Here is a 22,595-nt window from a genome sequence, read left to right on the forward strand (position 1 = left end):
AAATTAATTTGTTTTTCTTTGTTTTGTTACAGGTGGTGGCAGTTCGAATAGTTCCCCGTCCAATAATGCCAATTACATGATGAACTCCCCAACACCAAGTTCGACGCCTGGCAGTGATATTAGTGGTACACCATTATCGTCCCATGGTGGTGGCGGTGGTGGAATGCAATCCCAACATCATATACCATCGCTTCAACAGAGTCTTGGTGGTGGACCTGGTGGTGGTCCAGGCGGTGGTGGACCTGGAAGTACCGGTACACCTCCACCTCCACATTCACATCATGGTGCATGGCAAGATTTAAAACCCCCGCCATCGCATCATATACCCCCGTTACATGCACATGCGCATTCACAGGGTGGTGGAGGCGGTGGTGGCGGTGGTGTACATGGTTTACAAGGTCAAACAACACATCATCCTGGATATTTACCACAATATTCATGGTATGCTGGTGATAATCCTGCACCAGCTAGTTTATTAACGTAAGTATCTCATGTTTTGATATCTTTTGACACTGCAAATACCTTACGGAAAAAGAAGTGCATTTGGCAGAAAATTATTTCTGCTTTTCAAGTTTTTACGCCAAAACCTACTAGATAATTTTCCTATTTAAATAAAACTACTTTTAAAAATGTTTCTATTCAAATATATTTCTACTTTTTAAGAATTATACTTTAATTATAATTTACTCCTATATACTAGGCAATTTCAAGAATCTTTTTTTAGAATTTGAAAATGTGCAAGAATAATTTACAAGATCTGAAATAAAAATTAAAATTGATTGATGAACATGAAATATATAAGCAATTAAATAATTTTATCTACTTTTTCCTTGCCGAATAACTTTGGAAATGTCTCTATGGCAGTCACAAGTCAAGATCACCACGCGCTATTGTCTGTTTCGGCTTGAAAACGAACGTCAGTTGAAGCCATAAAAAATTTTAGGACACTGGGCTTTTCTATTTAACAAAAAACCTGCTTTAATATTTTTTTATTCCAGAATAATTTTCCTCTCAAATATTTATGCTTTTTAATACAAATACTACTCCTGTCAAATTTAACTCATGTGCAAACAAACAAATTGAAGGAAATAAACTATTTTGGGCAGCGATGGGAAATAATTTCTTTTTATACTCTTAATTTCTGTTAAGTCCAGCTCCGAAGACTAAAATTCGAGGAAATTAGACGTAGTTTTCTAAAATATTAAAATTTAGTATTCGTTCCAGACTAGGATATTTAAGGATCTTTGATTTTTTTGTGACTACTTGACACTTATCCATGGACCAAACGATAAGCAGGTTTTTAGTGAAATATTGTTAGGGAGTATAGGAAAATTGTTCACTAGTAAAATAAATCGTATAATTCGTTTTATTTCGTGTGGTATTGGAAATCTTACCACTATGATCTTTAACTTGATAATTAAAGCTTGAAAGCAGAAAGAAAGGACCTCTTTAAACATTACTTTAATAATTTCATTGATTTGTTAATTTTTTCATTAACTAATAAATTTTTTACTTTTATTACAGAGTATGGCCTGCTGTTTAACAGTGTTAAACAATTTAATTAAATTAAACAAATAAAAATAAAATAATATTAATAATTTTTTAAAAATAATATCAAAAAGTTTCCTAAAACAATATGCAACAGAAAAAAAAATTATTAAAAAAAGTTTTAAAGAATTTTTGTAAATATTATAAATAATTATTATATAATTAAAAATAATGTGATGAATTGACCAATAAAAATATAAATAAAATAAAAAGAAAAAAAAATCACCATTATAAAAAAAAACCTCGTCGACGCTCGCCACTCAAAATTTAAAAGAAAATTATTGTAAAAAATATTGTGAATGTTACACTTTGCGCGGTGCTTTTTTTTTGAAGAGAAAAAGACAAAAACTACAATATTTGTGCTTTTAGTGATTAATTTTTATTCAAGAAGAAAATATAAATAATTAATTTAGATTATTAAAATATTTTATTGTATATAAATTATACATATTATAATTAATTAATTAAATGTATAAAAAAATAATTCAAAATACAAAATGATTTATTTTTTATTTTCACTGTGTTTTTTCAAACAAAAAAATTATTATTTGTGCTGTCTCAAAAAATTTAACTTTTTTTTTTTAATAGAAAAAGTAAACATTTTTATTTATTTTTTCCATTAAAATATTAAATTTTTCGCATTATACAAAAAATGATAAAAGTTATAATGCAAGAAATTTCAATATGCTCGAGCAATGTTTCTATAAAATTTATATCGTTAACATAAAACTGGAATAAATTTTTTAAATCTAATTCACCGTACTTATGATTAATTTAAATATTGCTGGATCATAATTTTATTTTAAAATAATATTAATGAGAATATGATTGAATGTTGCATAACATCACAAAACTTTGCTGTGAATGATGTTGAAAGCTTATTGGGGAAAATTTGGTTAAAATTTTAATGCTATTTGATAATTTAAACAGGTAGAAATTCTAGATGTTTCAGGTGTAACAAAAAGAACTGAAAAAGGCAATAACCTTCCGAGATATACTCTATCATATTCTGTCAGTTATTCTACCATAAAATAAAAATAGGACATTTTATGGTAGTAAGTTTATTCAGATTCAAAACAGGTAAAATATAAAGTTGTTCCTTATGAAAAGACCTTCATTTTCATGGAAATCCTTCTCCGATAACAGCATAGAAAATTTAATGCAATATTCAACATTCAATTGTCCTTTATTTTCATGCTTGCGGACGTAGATTTGCGGGAGAAAAAGGTTTCATTCAAAATTTATTTCCTTTTTAAATAAGACTAACTTTATAGTTTCCCCTTTCATTCATTATTATCTGAAATTGACTGAAAAAATTTCTTATTCAGTTTTCAAACAAATAACTTCAACAAAGAATGTGTTACAGCCGTTACATAATCAATTCGACATCAATATTATTTTCAATCAAGTTTTCCCCATTTTTTGGATAGTGAGCATAATTATACAATTTTACTTTAGAACGAATCCAATATTGCTTAAAGCATTCCATTATTTATAAGAAGCGGGATTAAGTAACATTCAAACATATTATCACGCACCTAATACATTTCACTATTTTTATAGAGCTTTACCTCAGTGAATAAACAAAACACAAAATACATTGTAAATACTATTATTATTAAAAAAATGTTTTCCGCTCTATAAAAATACTGACATGATTTGAATAGATTGATTTATTAAACAAAAAAATTCTTTTTTGTGTATAGAAAAAAAAAATGTTTTTATTAATTTTTATTTGGTTTAAATAAAATTGTATTATAAATTGATATATTTTGCAGTTTTTTTGTGCAGCCAAAAACCACTAGTAACGATAGAAATATTATAATTAAATGTAGGTTAAAAACCTGAGGAAAAAAGTTTACACTCACTGCAGATTGGAATTATTTTTCTTTTAGAAGTTGTTTTTACGTTAATTAAAAAGAAATGTATAGAAAAATAAATGAAATATTTTATATGGAAACTATGTAGACCGATCTTTAGCCAGAAAATAGGCCGGAACTCTGATCTTGATGTAAATTCCATAAATTTTTGGGATTCTTTTAAACTAGACTAGACTATTACGGTAATTTTCTTTCACGTTTATTTAAAATACTGAAGCAAAACCGAAATGGCATCTGGATTTTTATATATTTTGGAATGAAACGATTTGTTCAAAAGTTTTAAATCGTTATATTTCGCTATAAACATGAAAGAAAATGTTGGGAATAGGCGAGTAATTTAAGGAATCACATCACTTGGTGTGTGTTGCGTTGGGAAAGGAGTCTTGATCATTTTGCTGACTAAAGACTAGTCTAATTGACAAAGAAAATAATTTGTATAATTGTGTTATTAATTGTAACTTATTTTAAAATTTACAAGAAAAAAAAAGTGAAGAAAAACAATTTTGTATAAGAAAAATTAAAAAATATTTCACATTCCAAAAAAAGTGATTTTATTATTTCATTGTGTATGGAAAAAAAAATTGAACGAAAATATAAAATATAAATTAACAATTAATAATTTTTATTTATTTATTTCAATATATCCGACTTTTCCTTTAATCAAAACTTTGGGTAATACTTGTTTTTAAAAACTACTGAAGAAAAGAAACATAAAAATTCAAACGTTTACTTTTTAAAGTGAATTATTAATTTTTTAAGTGAAAAGCACCAATAGAGTCTATTCATTTTAAATATGTCCAAAGATTCATCGAAAAAGGTAAGTTATATTTCAAGCACTTTAATTTTTTTAGCCTGTTTCATCAATCTGAAAAAAAGCTCTAAAAAAATCAAAAAATAAGTAGAAAAAGGCAGATAATTCGATATATAAATTAAGTACAAAGTCAAAATACTTACCAACAGGTAATGAAAAATATACAAAGCTTACATATTATTATTTAATTAGTAAATCACCATAGTCGTATAAGTCATAAACGGTTAGTGATACAAAAAAATTAATGTACAAAAAAGGTAGATAATTTAATTATAGATAGTAAAGACCCTACCATTTTTGGTCTAAAGTGCAGGTTTTGGAGATATAACCCAAAACGGTTTTCGTTAAACTAGAGGCAACCTCGCCTATTTTTTTAAGGATTTTGTACATTTTCAGTTAGTACATGATACTAAACCTATTTAAATAAAAAATAATCCCTGTAGTCTGAAGTATCCTGAATATTTTTTAAAATGCTGGGTTATAGTTTTTGCAAAAATAGTTCAAATTTGAAAGCCTCATAAGTGCACATTTATATTTTAATAACATACAACACTAATCCTTGTTTGTATAACAAAATATATAAACAGATTAAAGATATCTTTTTTCTCTCTACCTACAAAGTTATTTTGCACTCAAATAATGGCATTGTAATATGAAAGAAATTAATCCGATATACATTATCATCAAGTATTTTATTTTTGTTGAATTGTTGTATGGGATATTTTAACAATAAAAATGTTTGTCCATTTTTGGAAATAATGTATTTGTAACAACTTATTGAGTGTTTAACATGTTTATATAGTTTGGTATCTATTCAACAATGGAGACGTTTTCTATTAGCTATTCAATAAATACATCTTTTTGACAAAATATATACATTTACGTTTGTTTATTTTCTATAGACTTTTAAAGGTATCATAAGCAAATAATAAGGAAGGTAAGTTTTATTTACTTGAAAACTGTTTTGTGTAGATACATTTATGGATAGTAATCGATTTTTGATGATCAATGTGATTATATTATTTTGCATTATTCCATTTTATTTACGTAAATGTTGAATAATTCTACAATTTTAATCATTTATAAAAAAAATTGAAAAAGAGTTTTTGAATAAATAGAAGAGTTTAAAATAGAAGTGCCTAGTAGTATTTTATTATTTCCCCATTTCATGGCATTTTGTATAGCCAAACTCCTCTATAGCTTTGCAGCATGACTCATTTTCAGCTTTTTGGAGTTCACTTTAATTTTGCGATGTTGAGATGCTCTGTCGTTCTTTTTTATCCATCTTTTGAGGTTGATTTCAACAGGTTCCCGTTTTAGCTACAGTGTCTATAGAGACCCGATTATTTCTTCTTATGATTTAGCAGTCATCTCTTTGTCTAACTATTATCGGTCATCAGTCAGAAGTTTCGAAAGATGACATAATCATTTTGATCCTGCAATATCTCTCTAGTTTTTCTATAAGCGAATTGGCTGTCGAATCTCCACACAATCTCAAATCTCCATACAGTCCCTTCTACTGCAAGCTTTTTGCAGTAATCAATTCAATCAATTTGCCTGTCTTCATGTTTCCTTTCACATGTTTGTGGCTAAAAATTTCGTATAGCTAAAATGATGAGCATTAAACACAGGGAACATTTATGTAGATATTTCTATGACTAGTAAAGAAATAATAAACACTTAATTATGTTAATCGAAAATACAAAACTTAATCAATCATCTTGTGTCCATGGACTTTGGAGCCTCTCCATTACATTATTTATTACTGGTAAATTAGGCATATCATTTTCGTTCTGAATTTGGATGTCAGGAACATCCTTCGTATCAACATCGTTTTCTTCAATCCAAATTTTGAAATGTGATGTCACAAAGCTTTTGATCCCCCCTGCCCCTTGTTAGACAATATCACATTCGAATGATACCCTCCCCCTCCTTCAAGGTGTGACGTAATTTATGGATGGCCTCGGACGTAATTTTATTTTATTACTTTAGTTCATGATGCCCATGATAATCGAGAAAATGTTCGACCTGGCTTTCTCTGAAGGAATACTGTAGTTTTTGAAAATATAACTACTTTAGGAAATTTAGGTCATATTCTTTTCAATAACAAATGGCATGACAAATAAAATGGCTATTGCGGTGCATAATTGAGTGTATTTGACATAGTTTTACAGTTTTCTTTCAAAATAAGTTTACTTTTGGGGACACTTTGACACTTCACTTTTTCAATTCGATAAAGCCGAATTTTTTAGGTAGATTTTGCAAAACTGTATATTTTTGGAATTTTTAAGCGGGAATCAAGTTAACAAAATGCTTTTTCAAATCCTCATACACATTTTTAGTTTCGAAAAGGTTTCCTATATGGTAAAAAAGTACTTGAACAATTATTTGAACTTAGTAAAGGAATATTAGAAAGTCAATTATTGTATTGAAGTGGATAATAACTGCATTTTATATAAAAAAGATACATCAATACATTTTTTTTAAAAACACATTAAAACAACTTCAATTTTTAAGCCATTTTAACAATTTGATGGAAAGTCATTATAAACGTCACAAAATTGAAACAATAATCTATAAGTATTCACAATTTTTTTTTGCAAAGATGCATATGCCTGTCGGTGATATTTGAAATTTTGATGGTATTTGAAATTCATCAATTTGAAATTTTCATAGACACCTATTATAGCTCGATGTAATAGCCTGGGCCGCAGATAGGGAAACTTTTACTATAACGAAACCTTATTTTTTGTAAATTGTGTGATAGTACAGTAACTTTATGAATCAGAGCTTGGCTTAAATTCGGTAGTTTTTATTTTATGCAAACTTGTTGAGGATGTTGGTCAAATGAATAATCTGACCTCGGACGCCATTTGGTTAAAAAATTTACGAAAAAGCAGGGTTAAAAATCGTTCAGAACGAGAGAATATTGCAAAAAATTGCGAAGTTCGAAAAAATGATAAACATTTGCAATGCTCTTTATCGGAAACTATTGGGTCTACAGAGACAATTTTCTAGTCTCATATTGTATCAAATTTAGTCTTCATGAAAAGGTATGTATTATCAAAAACTAGTCCTTAAGGGTTATAATCGCCCAAAATCTAAAAAATCCGAAATTTTCAAGGTTTCAACAATTGAATTTAACACAAACCACCCTGTACCTTCAAATTACTGGATTATTCATGAAGATCATTTATGCAGTGAAATAAAAATAACACAATGATAGCTTCTCATTTTACATTTTGATTTTAAGAATATGCAATTAACTTGAAAGTTGATGATCTGACTTTTAAGAATCATACTCACCACAGCTTGTTAATGTACAAAATTTCAATTGTTCACATATAATATGAACATAAAATCCTCAATATAATCGATACATTAAAATTACGGGGGTGAATTATTTTTTACATTTACTATTAGGTGATATAGGGATGTTTTTATCCCAATTTCTATTGTCAATATCACAGCATGCATGAGTGTGAATGGATGGATGGATGGATGGTGAGATACCCACTTGAATGATTTCAAATCGGTAATCATTCACAAAAAGTAGGTACTATCCTCTGCTGGTTAGTTAGTTTCGACAAGGTATATATATATACAAACGCTATAATTTGCCCTTTTTCACGGCCTAACCATTCATGTAAATACATATACATATTTTTACCCTCTACATACGCATTTACTACTATACGACTAGCCTTTGTCGAAATTCAGAGAAAATCAAACAACCCCTCGAAAATTAACCCCAATAGTCAATTTTATATGTATTCATAATGGTTACTGATGTGTATTTTATGTGTGTATGTATTTGGACTGGAAGCTTATTTGGATTTATAAAATATGGTTTTATTGTTATGTCAAAATATTGTATATTATATTTCAAAGATTCTTTCTTCTTTTTGTTATATTTATCATTATACAAATTTGTGTTATGTTTGTGGAAGGATTGAAGGTATGAAGACAATTTGTGAAATTTTATCAAAACAATCCAATTAGATTAAATATTTTTCCAAAATTGTTAATATGTTAAAATTACCTTAATTAAACCACTGTGTTTATATTTTTAACAAAATTCGTCAAAATATTATAACTTACTAGCTTGATACCCGACCGCTTCACTGGGCTTAAAAGTAAAAACCACCGCCACCTCTCTTGATCTCAATTATTCCCCTTCTGCAACACTCGAAGGAATTGTTTTACACAACTAAAATATTTGCACAATTTTCAATTTTTTTAAGTATAAAAGAGCTATTATCCATCGAGTTTATCACAAAAGAAAGCCATGAATTGTTTGACATTTACTACTATAAACTTTTACGGAATTTTTAATTTATGGTTTAAAATGATGATGATAGATTTAGCAGTAAAATTTCAGAATAAATTTAATTTTTTTAAAAAATAAATCTTTATAAATTATAGCTCATATGTTATTCTGATGTATCAGCTATATTATTGTACAGTTTCAATCAAATATATTCGCTAGTTTTTGCGTGAAAGCGTAACAAACAAACAAACATTCTTACTTTCACATATATAAAATAAAGGGATAGGGATGATGATATTCGAGCTAGGTACCTTTTTGGACAATTTTCCATGAATGGGTGTGAAAATTTGAAAAAAAAAGTATTAAAGGTATTATAAGTAAGTATTTGAAGTAGGAAGGCATATTATTTTTCTAAAATCAGCCATATTTATGTGGTAATAATTGATGATTTTGTATTAGAAAGTTAAATATGAAGTTTTTGTGAAAAATACGTCTGAAATCTACTATCCGAGAAATTAACTTCCTTTCTTTGCTGTAATTTTTTTATTGCTTCGCTATTTTTAAACATGGAGGTTTGTGAAAGTCATTAAATTTTAAAAATTCTGGCAAAAAATGTATCTACCGTTATTATGTGAACTGATATTGTAAAGGACACCGCAAGATAGAACTAGATTTTCTATTTACTATTGGCGGCCGGATCCTATATAATATTATCGGACCGTGTTTTCAAGAAATAAGGATTATAACCAATTATTAATATTTAACTATTCTACGGCGGAGCGTATGCCATACAAATTAAAAAAGTTGTTCTTCAATCTCAAGTTCTAGGTCCTGTAAAGTAAAAATACCAATGGGGATGCGTTATTGGGAATCTATCTTGTTTTTAAATATATTTGATATAAAATAATTGATTTCACAAAAAAGAATGAAATTTTAAAAGTTTCACAAAATATTTGATAGGAATTTTATACCACAATCAATAGCGATTGGATATTTTCCTCAATATATTATGATATTTCCAACCAATAGAAGAAACTGCATAGTTCCACCTATATATGAATTACATTATTTATAAATAAATACATTTAAACAAAAAAATAAATATTTAAATTAATATACGTTCATTTGATCTTGTCCACACAGAATGAATGACACTTTATATATTATTAAATCATTTCAACATATTACAACTATAAACTAAACTAATGCTTATATATTAAAATTATTTACTGAATTAACTTCATTTATATCAATTATATTTTATACACATCACTCACTACTAACTACAGTAAAACTGTGTATGTATTGACCTTTAACCTCTATTTACATGTTAAATGCAATACAATTATATTATTAATATACAAATATTGTACTGTACATTAATAATGTTAAACATAGATTTAATTTAATAACACAATATTTTATATATGGTGGGTATCTACACAAATGTATGGATGATACAGAATGTCCTGGTACAAAAACTTTAAAATATAATTTATATATTTTTCGTTTTGAAAATAAATATACAAATTCAAGCAAAAAGTTGTCTAATTTTTTCATCTGGTTCGCTGATATTTATATATCTGGCCCATGGGACTTTATTAATAGAAAAAAATTTCAGCTACGGAACCCTAAACTCGCACTTGAAACATATTTAAGAACACTCTCCATTAAATTACCGTTTTCCTTAGAGCCTTTTCCAAACTAAACCGATTTTGAGGATAATGGCCAATTTTTTAGGTTTTCCTGGTAAGGATCCCAAAATTTGTACTTGAAACATAGCTGAGAACACTCTCCATTAACTAGACTTTCAAACAAAACCGAAAAAAATCAAAATCGCTTCATCCGTTTTGGCGCTACGATGCCACACCGAGAGAGAAACACCCCTTTTATTTGGGACTAGGACAAGCTTTTATTGTACTGAAGAGTAGAAAATAATTATCTGAGTCACTCATACATGATTTGTAAATGCTTGAGGTGCTCAATTTAAAATATCTGGGATGAGTCGAAGTGATCAAAGCTATCAAGTATTTTTTATTTAAAACTAAAAAAGGTATGTATATCAAATATTGTGGAAGCGATGGGTAAATGAGATATCCTAAGAGTCCACAAGAGGACATCTTGAGCAGTCCGCCATATTGAATTGAGAATGACGTTTATTAGCAAACAATGAATTATTTTCCATACTAAACATATATGCAAAATTTAAGTTAAAGCTCTTGAATAAATAATAAATAAAAGCTTGTAGAAAATATAAATGACTGGGTGAAGCGATTGGAAAAAAGCGACTCAGTTTTACAAAGATTTCCCCATACTTTTATTATGTTATCTAATAATATTGAATCTGATTTTCTTACACATTTTCTGAGATTTCAGTTTAATATCTTATCATACAAGTATATTGTTTTCACACATAAAATTTGAACCGAATTAACTATCATGCAAACTGTGCATGAGTACCTCAGGCAGCCAGGTAAAATAATAGCGTATTGGAAGCTGATAATTTGTAAAATTAAATAAATATTCTCCCTGAAGAGCAATGGATACAATAGAATATTAACTTTCTAATTTTAAGTACTATTCTATCTCTTCCGAAGAATTAGATCTAATCTGATGTCAAAACAAGATATCCTCCAACAAACTCTGCGAATTTTGTTTAAGTTAATTTTGATTGGCAAATTAAAAAACGAGCTATTAGCATTTGTTACGTATAATCATAGGTAGCTAACGTAGCATTCATTACTTCATTCTCGTCAATTGCAGTGAATTGAAATCAAAATTTGTCTATGGAATTTAAAGCAGAATTTAAACATTCATACTTTCAGAAGTAATATGAATATCATATGTTGATTACTAACTGCTTGGTAGGCAATTTTATGATGTAAAAAATCTTAAATCGTTACTATTATTAACATTAACATTACACCCTGTACACGTTAGTACTCGCATGAGTTTATTATGAATAAAAATAATGCTTTGTGTTTATCTTATTTTATTAAGTACACTTACTTATGCGGTATGGTTTTGATTGTATTGAATTGATATTGTTGTTATGTAAGAATAAAATTTTAAAGGTGTTTGTTTCTCTTTGAGCACCTTTGTAGGTATATACTACATATGCACTACCCTTTACATATTATTCTAAATTTATGGACATCTGGTGGTCTATTGATTGTTCAAAAAAATACTTTACATTTACAAAACGATTCCTTTTAACAAATAATGTTTTATTTAATATTAATAAATAAAAAACTTTCGTAAAAAACAAGTTTTTGTGATGACCTAAAATACAACACTACTTTGGTCTAGGAAAAACTAAAAAAAAAGGACCAAGTTAAATACAATGCATTCGCAATTTCTCTAGTCGATAGCTCAGAAACTTGTTTTTTATCCCAAAATAAAATACATTTGTGTGAGTTTGGATTATTTAGGGTCAACCATCCCTCAAAAATCCGATAAATATTTTGAAATTAGCCTTTTCGTAGAATATTTTTGGCGAAAACTTTCCATAAATCTCAGGCAAGATGTTCATCTTTTGGGATTATTTAGTATTGTTCGTATTCAAAACCATACAAATTTTGATCATTTAGTAATTTGATGTTAACTTACAATTATTTCGTTCTGTGTTCTTTCACAAAAAAAATATTTAAATTACTGGTGTCAGAATTCCTGATTTTCGAATGTTATAAACGATTGATAAATTAATTTATCGATCATTCGATTCACTCACCACAGTACCCCTTAAGAAAATTTAAAAAAACTCGAATCGTTCAAGCTTATGTACGGTTACATATGCCTGAATTTTAATCGATATCTCAAAACTTGTCAGGAGGCCATGACAAAAATTTAAACCCATACCAAATCTCTTACTTTACACTTTGTGTATCTACTCAACATCCACCAGAACCGTGTCTATGAAGAGCAATTTAATTTTACCTAAATAAAGACTAACTTTAGTATCAAATACATAAATAAAGTTAACTATCAGAATACTTCGAATAATTTCTAGAATTATAAAAATATCAAAACATTTATTAATAGTCTATAGATATGATGATGACGCACCATGTTATGATGGAAAAAGAGCTGGCAACATCTGGAAAAATATTATCTTAAGAAGTCGGCATTCGCGCAGCCGGGCCAATTTTAAATATAAACAACTTTTATTGTTCAAATTATATATGTGGTTGAAACTTTTTCTACCCTCATATAATTTTATCTGTTTTCGAATTTTGAATATTTCTGATTTCAATCTACAGTTTTTAAAGTTAAAGTCCTTCACAAATTGTGAGAATTTCTCTCACCACGAGAGTAAACATGTAAGGAAAAAATACTTAGGAAATTTTCGCGAGTCAATAATCACGTAATCAAACAAATTTTAATTAGCTAGTTTACGCAGTTATTAGTTAAACATGCATATTATTTGACACATATGCAGAACAGATATGCTAGAGGAGTAAATCTCTCTTCTAGCGAAATACCGAACGGTTTGCGGGCTAGGTTCAATAGAATAAGAAATACCCAAAATTGACCATGAAAATGTTGCCAGCTCTCGCACCATAAATAGTTTGTAGATATGACGATGACGCTCCACGTCATAAGATGACTTGACTGACAAACAATATATGCTAAATTACAAAATTATAGGCGTGGTTCAAACTTCTAGTTCTTTATCTCAACAGCGACTCAATTGCCTCTACTTTTTACATAATTCTACCCCTTGTGTAGAGTAATTTATATATAAAACATCACATCTTTCTCAGAAGATAGAACTGTTCATAGAATAATGTCGTAGTATAAGCCCCGCATATACGATTGTCTATAGCACTCACTATATATTGCCTACAACATATTATATGGAGACATTTTCCGATGTCTGACTAGAGGTTAGCATATACATCAATTGAGTTTGTTGCTACACATCAGTTTCGATGTCGTTACTATAGTAACTGTGTGTATATGTATATTATCGTTCTCCAACCAGTATCGATAATATACGAAGAGTAAAATTGTCTCTTCTGTGATGTTATTTGTGACTAGAAGGTACCCATTGGCAAGATAGGTAGACAATGTTTTACCAATCAATTTTACTAGCTAAAACTATTTTGGGTCAGTTTTTGTCAACTTGCAATTCATACCCGTAAATATGAGAAACATTTTAAAATCTGAAATTTTTCTCTGTGAAAAAGCACAACCGTATAAAAGTGGTAAAATTGAATAATTCATAGTGTGTTATATAATTGTTTCTTTCGACTCCTGTAGAATCTAGTTTATTTTCGAAAAAAGGTTGGTTTGCTTTTTATTTAATGAATATTTCCTCAACCTAAAGCTTTTAACGTTACTACTTACTAGTATCAGTTCCTGACTGGGAAAAATGAGAAATTGACTGCTGGAAAAAGCTCAAAGTCATGTGGAAGTATATAGAATTAAAGTCCTTATACCGTTACAAATTTTTCCGGTTTCCAGCATATTATTACAGAAATAAACTTAATATTTATGTTTTAACCTTTTGGTAATTATTCTAAATCAGCATTAACTAAATGTTTGGTTTGCCTGATCATTCTGTCTTGCCTCAATGTATGAAATAAACCAGTGAAGCAATATTTTGTATGATTTTAAAAAGGAAATGTTTTCTACAACTGTATTCCGAAGGAAGAGGATAACATCAATTGTTCTAGAAATATTCATTTTTACAATACCAATTTTATCCACATAGAGAATTGTTATTTTATATTGATTACTTGCTTGATGGTCACCCGCGACTTTATCCACGTGGATTTGAATTTAACAAACGTTCGGCTTCATTGTTCTACAAAAATGTTTTAAGTAGGTAGGTATATACATCATACCAATATACTCTTATTGGTATGATTCCTGTAGTTAAATGTTTCAAGCGTTTATCGTGATTGTAAACCTACAGTGTTGTAAAAGTTTTGGTTTATTGCACGGTACATACATTTAAACCAAATATATGCTTTGTAGTCAAATAATATGTTATTTTTAGCTTTACAATACCCTCGCAACTACAAAAATATACAGTAAATTGTGTGCAAGTGCTGCTTATAAAGATGATAATATAGATATCACTCTTCAATCATCAATACTCTAACTACAGTCTTCTCCGTTCATCAAATGATGGATCTTCGATGAACTCATAATTAAATTAAAATTTTATTTTTATATCATCGACAGCCTTATATTTTTATGTTATTATTATGAACTACAAAATTGTCTAAATATTTCAGATAGTTTTTTATCAAACTTTCTAGATTTTGTTGATATAGAAATATTTAGTTGTAAAGGATAATATGATTCATTATATTTTCAGCCAACTATGAACGATAAAATAATAATAAAAAGCCAGATGACCAAGGATTCTTTTGTGATTTTTGGAAACTTTTTTAATCAAAAAATGTATTTATAAATAAAGTTTTATTGAAATTAGTATTATTCAATTTTTCTCTCTCCTTAATCAAAAATTTAATCAATATAGCCAGAAATTTAAATCTATTCAGGCTCATTCGGCTAAATCTATTTAGGTTTATTAGGCTCATTTTTCTTAAACTACTAATTCATTCTACGATCATCATTTATAACTTATCATTGACATACAAGTTTTATAACAAATCCCCATCATGTTAAAAATCATTCTAGTGTTTTATTTGAGTATTTTTAGTTTAAAATTTTGGAAAATTTTTCTTTTTTAATTTTGATTTTTGAACATGACTGGCAAGAAAGAATAAACAATGGGAGAGTTTAATATTAAAGATAACATGATATGTACGTTTAGTTTTATTAAGTTCATAATATGTTAAATATGGTGTCGATATTTTAATGTAGTATAATTGAAAAAATGCTTCACATATTAAAAATAAATACAACAGTTTAATTTTAATTGATACAGTTATTACCACTATTAGTTAGAAGTGCTATCCAATAATATAAATTTGTAGCATAATACTATTGCGTTCTCTGACCTCTGTCAGATCGAGGTAGTTTGAATTTTCATAAATGTAATGTCTCTAAGAGGTGAAGGAAAAAGTTGCGTCGGAGCTGCGATAGCTAAGCAGATTCCCTCAGAGATTGAAAAAATGAAACATTTTACTTAAAATCGAATATCGTATTTTCAATTTTTCAAGGATTTTTATTTCGAAATCTAAGCGTCTAATGAAAAAAACACAAAAGTACTTTTTTACTTAAAACTGATCAAAAAGTGCAAAAGTGTTTCTATTTAAAAAAAATTAAAAAGCTTGTACTTTGCGCAGCCCCCCATCCCTTGTTTATCTGTCGATTTTTCTCATTAACAAATAACTGAATTTAAACTCTTTTCTTGAGCGATTCATTTTACTCAATGATATTTTGAACCAAATGATATTATAAATGTATTGGCAAGACAAAAAAAATTTCGACAATCCATTTTTGTCATAATTTATTATCTGGAATTAATTACTGTATTCAATGAGCCCGTGGTCTTGTGGAAAGGATGCTTGATCCTCATTGTTAAATAACTTTTGATTCTGATCTTTGCTAACTGTTGCTCACTCTTCATAGATGGCTTTTGACATGAAATATGAAAAACATTTTTTGTTTTAATTACTATGAACAGTCATCCACAAAATAATTTAATAATAATTCGATAGTATGAACATATTATACAAACCGGGACTCAAAAGGTGATGGCACTTTTGATTTTTCAACAAGATTCAACAATAAATGTTTATTTATTCATCAATAAAAACTGAATGATGCTTGGATAAATTAAAATTTATATATGCAAGTCATGATTAATTCAATCATCTGTGTTGTGTTTAAATGGTTGTTAAATCATTTTAAATTTGTTTAAATGTTAAATGTTATATACTTTATTATATGTATATCATCAACACAGTAAACTATTTAACAAACAATAATTTTTTAAAAATATTAATACCTACATTATATTTAATAAATATATATATATATATTTATAAATCCAGAGCCAGCAAGAAAAAATGTAAAGAACCTCGTACTTATCTCATAGTAATTGATCGGTCTTAGTGAAATTAGCTGATAATGCATATATATACCATTTCACATATACTTTATAGAGAAAAACGCATTTATCTTTCCACAGTGACTATTGACATTCCAACACCCATAATTTAAAAGGTTTGCAATTGGATCATCATGCCCATTGAGACTTTAGATCAGGATGTCAAAATCTACAAAATCTTGCAAAATGAGCAAATTTAACCGTGTCCCAAATCCCATAAGATTAGTGCAGGGGTATTTTTAATCGATCGAAAGCAATAGCAGAAGAATTATTATTTTTCATTCCCTTGATGAAGACAAATTTAGTACATTATTCCAAAATGTACTTCTGAAAAAGATACATCCTGAGTTACTATGAATCCATATTGTTGGATTCATGGTTTCCGCCATAAATAATTAATAAATCTGCATACGAGTTGCTCTCAGGCACTTCGTGCAAGCTCATGAGTAAGTTTACCTTTCAAGTTGCCGGCTCTTGGTCCAAAAAAATATTACATATCTTTATATATTACATACAATAAATGATACCATTAATTGAGATATTTAAGTGTTGCCAAGCAGTCTGCAATTATTTCGAATAAATAATCATATTAAGTATCTAATACGTATTATACAGGGAGTCATTTGATGCATGTGTTTCAAATATGATGATAGATTTATTGATTTCTCATCGAATACCGTAAAGTACCCTACCCTAGGTACAACAAAATATTCTAAGCTATGCCGAACAAACTATTTTACTCTACCTAGAAAGAATCCCGAGTGTAAATAATCTTTGTTATTAAATAATATAATATGGGTGTTCTTAATTACCTGAATTCGTTCAAACTTTTTATTAATGGACTTATTTTTTGCAATTTATAAACAGTATTTTGATAGGTATTTGGCGAGACCGTTCAAATCGTTTTCGAGGGAATTTACAAATCCTTTATATTTTGTACAAGGCCTGTACAAAATTAATTTTATTGATCTTTATAATAAAATAAAAAAACACAAACCCAAGTTTTTTTTAATTTAGAAAATATTAGTCCCAGAATACTTCTCATAATGGAGTGGTAGCTAAATTCACATTTTGCTACCCTGAGTTGTTCGCTTTCTGTTTGACTAAAGCCGTCGAAGTACAGCCACAACGAAAATCAGATAAAAATTTTAACCTTAATAAAAAGAATGAGAGGATATCTAATGCAAAGACGATTTATTATTGAGCTGGGAAATGGAATGATTAAAACATGTGAATCTTGCCTTGCCAGAAATTATGTAAGTGTTTAGTTGAAAGTGCTTTTTATTTCTTAATCTTTTAATTAGTCAATTCAATTTTTATAATTGTCCTAATGGTAATGGTAATAATAAGAAAACGAACTAAAACTTTCCATTTATTGGTTCAATTTGTATTCTTCAAACTTTTGAGATACTCCCTGTCTGGTTATTGAGTACGTATTATTATAAACATATTATTTTAATTAAGACATAATATTATATGTTTTTAAACGTACTTAGTAAAGTATTCTGCTTAGTCATTGCTGAATAATATCAGAAAATAGATTTTTTTTCTATTTTATTGTTCTCTAATATATATATTTATAATTTGTTTTCAAACAGCTTCATTATTCTGTTTTTTCTTTCATTTTTTTTTTTATAAGAAATTGTTAGATCATTAATATTTATTTACATAATAGGTAAATACTTTATCCGTTAAATACTAGATTCCAATCTCAAAAAAGATGAGAAACGGGAGAACAAAAAAGGAATATGCATTTATGCAGCTAAAAAAATCATTTCTTGTTTTTTATTAAAAATTCTTACTATTTGTTTAATTCTTTTCACATGAAAGAAAAGTAAATTTCAAACATTTCATGTATTTTTATATTCAAATAACAAGGTTGTATTTTTCTACAAATCTGATGATCTTTTAATGCGTGATTTCATACCGATGGATCTCCAGTATTTAATAGGCGCATAACACTAATTATCGCATAGGTTTCATGATGACCCTAGATAAGTTTCGTAAATTAAATATTTTTTGATCAAATACCATACATCGAATTAAGGAATTATTCAGAGTAATTGCTACATCAAATACTAGGGCCAAATAAATATGGTAAATAAGCTCCTAAGTCAATGTGTACCAGTTACTCTCATAGGACATATATATGGTAGAGCGCCCATGCCATGTTTTTATTTACTCGCTTTTGTATACCCGGTTGGAGTTTTGTTATTGATTTTAAACTAACTTCTCAATGAGCTAGAGACTTGAAATTAGAGCCATAGCTCAGAAGCATAGAAAGAAGAAGAACAACGAAAAAGGAGGGAGGAAGAAGAAAAAAAACACTTTTTAGAGTTCGGCTTATGCTAGTAGACAATACTCCCTTCCCTAATGAGCATTAACCTTTCTAAAGAAATATCTAAATTTAGACAACAATATTACGCACTCTTCTTTTTTGGCGATGAATAAGTTTTCTGGAAGTTGTTTTACAGACTTTAAATATAAAACATAAGTCTTTTAAGCATAAATCACTTCAATTAAAAGATATTTATCAGAAATAACAACTAAACGATTTGTAATGTTAAGTTATTGCTGACACACCTTTTTTAGTCAATCATAAATAGAAATGCCACGCGCCAAAAATTACAAAATAAATGTTAAAAAAATTATATATTATGATTTGAAAATTACGGATTACGTTTATAAATTTAGAGCCTTACTGCAGAGATCAAACCAAACGACTGCTGCGTTAAATATCATATATTGTGTCAAACTAATTTTGATATATTATTAAAATCACCATATACCAAATTAAATAAAGTAAAAAACTTAATAAAGTTATATTTTCCTCTTTTTCTAATCGTAATAGATCAGTTATATTTATAGGTAATCAAAATTTCTATAGTCGGTAACACATGTATTAAATTGTTTGTATATACATTTTAACGGTTGCCAAAATAAAAAAAATTGTTTTAGTAAAAAATTTTTTTGAAAAGTGTGTTTGTTCGTTCAATCTACATATTTTTTTGTTATAATACGGCCCCTTTTTTATGAAAGTATTGTTTGTCCTGTCCAAGGCGTGGCAATTTTTTAAAAAAGCTGCTATAGTATTTATATATTATTGTAAAGTATTTTTGTTAAAAAAGAAGTATCAAATATCAACAATAATAATGAATGTGTATGTAATTGTTAGGGTTTATGCATTTTTTTGCAAGACCCGGTTTTTTATTTGGTTGTTCTAATTTTTTTTTTATTAATTCAAATATTTTATTCAGTGGGTGTTTGCTATGTGCTTCCGGTTCTTTAATATATTACTTATCATGTTTAGTATAAAATCGTTAAACTTATGAAGGTACCTTATACATATCTTACAGATAAAAAATTGGTTTTTAAACAAAATTTACTTATATTTCAACAAAGTGACAGGCAGTTATAAATGACGAGCCAAGATACATAAATCAAATAACTTAATATTGGGTGCATCCAGCTCCAACCGAAATGAGGTGTACTAAGTGGAAAAGTAGTATTGGTACCCTTTGTATCTAAAACAATGGATTTTCATTTATGGATTAGCGGTACCAGCACCTTTTTTCGAGCATTAAATCAATGGGCTCACCTCAGACCTTACTTCTACCAAACACAGCCATTTGCATATTCGAAGCTTAATCTTGGCTTGGGCGATTTGTTTGACCGTCAAGATTGCCATGAAAAAATGTCACGGGTGTTACAAGGAAAATTTTATTACTATAGAAAGTTTTTCAGTCGAAAATAATTTTTCAATTAGGATCTTTTACATTGAAATAATCAAATTATTTGCCTAGTTAAGGAATTTTGAACTACTAAGTTTTTGCTCTTTGAGTATAAATAAAAACAGCTAAAAGTACTAACTTTTTTAGCACAAAATTTTGTTCTATCAAATTTTTCTTGTCTTATATTTTCCTACAACTAGTTCTTCTGAATCTTGTCAGATGATTGTTATGAAATGAGGATCAGAAAGCAACAACTCTTTTAAAAATTAGGCGGTTTTCATTAAATTTGTTAGGGATCAAATTTTTTTTCTTCATGGTCGAATTATTTTTGGATAAATGGTATTTTGTGATCCTCATTTAACTCGCTTTAATTATTTGGCTGGCGATGGTATGAAACAAGGACCAAGCTACATACAAATTTATAATTTTATGTTTTCTTTGATTTCCAAAAAAATTTAAAAAACTAGATCTGAGTTCCCCAGACAGAATATTTTTCCTTCGAATTCTATGTTCTTTGAAATGCAAAGCCTCAAAATTTTTTTTCTTATTCGATTTCATAAACTTAACATTTTGGACAAAAAAAACTATCATCGATTTTCAGCTAGTGGTGCAGATAGAAAATTGTGGGCATTTAACAAGATAAGTGTGGCTTCTTCAACGTCCAAACCATGGAATACAGCAAATATCCATTGAATAGACATATTTGTGACCAATAACAAACCATTCCGAAAAACATACGTCTTTTTATTTTAGAGTTTAAGACAATTTGTTATAATTATTATTATTTTCTCATCTGAAAATTGTTAGGTTGCAACATCAACCGTGATTGATTTTGATTTAAAACACAGAGCCACCAACACGTCATTTAAATTTTGGGAATATTTCACGAATAATAATAAACTTTTGTTTTATATTAATATAAAAATGAATTAATTATCGTTATTTAAATACAATAGATTTTTTCTAAAAATACATATAATTAAATAATTAATCAGAATTAATCAGAATTAATCAAAATTAATATACAATAAATAAATAAATATAAAATCACTAATTGTATTCTTTACGCAGGTTAGATATTCTCTCATAAAAAAGACTAAAGATGCATTCCTAGATAGCGCATTAGCGCGTTTTGATTAACTTAATTAAAAAATGCTATATATACTACGCTAAAACAAAAAAAGCCCTTATATTTAAACGTGTTATAATTGCGTGCTGAAAAAATGCATATTGGAAAAGATTAATTGAACAATATAATAGAGATAAATAGCTGTAGAAGTTCTTGCTCATAGATCATTTATAATTGGACCTGCTTTATGCTTCAAAGATGGAGTTCACCGAGTTTAAGAAGAAAAACTATCGGTCTTAAAATTCGCAGTAAAAGATTTTCTCTGACAAGTCATCTGCATCCTTATATACCCATTCTGAACATATTTTATAGTTTTTAACTCCCGAACTACAAATATTGGTGTTATATGTTTGACACTTCTGTGGCATCGTAGCGCCTAAACGGATAAACCGATTTTATTTTTTTGGTTTCGTTTGAATGGCTTTTTTGATAAAAACAATGACTTTGATAGTTAACTTCTAATAAACCGTTCCGAGAATCGATATGAATGTTTCACAAAAGACTGGATAAAAGGATGATTGATAAAAAAATTTTGGATCATTTTCGGTATCGAAATACCTTAAAGCCTAACATATGTCTGTCAAGTATGTGATTGTGTAAGATCATCAGATATTTTGTTCAGTTTGTGAAAAAATAGTGAAAACGTAGTCTATTAAAATTTCAGAATTAAAATTTCCGGGCGGAAATATGTCTACAATGTTATCACATTTTGGTTTTTAAAGATTGTTCCATTTTTTTTAATAAAGAGACTAGAAAATAAAATATTTTTTATTAATTATTATTTATATTATAGACATTAAAATTTCATCTGTCTGTTATTCAGTGTTAGCCCATCAGTCAGAGTCTAATAATTTGCTTTGTTTAAAATATGATGAATTGTTGTTTAACAAGATGAGAGGAGACAAAACTATAGGCCCTCCTCAACAACTCTCATCTATGCTATGTATCATATGAATGTATTGTTGTACATATATGGTTAATGCATTTAGAATATACTAAGTGTACCAGAAAAACTAATCATAGGTAATACCTAGTGTCAATGATTTTACGAAATTTTCAAATTTTTAAGGCGTTGGCATGGAAATGGTGGTAGAAAGGAGCAGCCGTCACTCCCTCTGTAGACATTTTAATCGAATGCTATTAATTTCGATTTATAATTCCCGTCCAAAATCTGTGTGAATTTTTCGTTTTTAT

At 28.2% G+C, this 22,595-nt stretch overlaps 1 protein-coding gene across 2 annotated transcripts in view; it reads left to right on the top strand.

Moving 5' to 3' along the window:
- Positions 1 to 1,572, top strand: part of LOC123299564 (homeotic protein distal-less-like) — a 142,535-nt gene extending 140,963 nt beyond the window's left edge. For both annotated transcript variants that reach the window (XM_044881796.1, XM_044881797.1), the window contains 2 exons: positions 33 to 480; positions 1,525 to 1,572. In XM_044881796.1, coding sequence (XP_044737731.1) covers positions 33 to 480; positions 1,525 to 1,543 — 467 coding nt within the window. In that variant the 3' untranslated portion in view covers positions 1,544 to 1,572. The remainder of the gene's footprint in view (positions 1 to 32; positions 481 to 1,524) is intronic.
- Positions 1,573 to 22,595: the final 21,023 nt, after the last annotated feature.

This window comes from Chrysoperla carnea, chromosome 5 (assembly GCF_905475395.1).
Source record: "Chrysoperla carnea chromosome 5, inChrCarn1.1, whole genome shotgun sequence".
Classification (NCBI taxonomy): Eukaryota; Metazoa; Arthropoda; class Insecta; order Neuroptera; family Chrysopidae; genus Chrysoperla; species Chrysoperla carnea.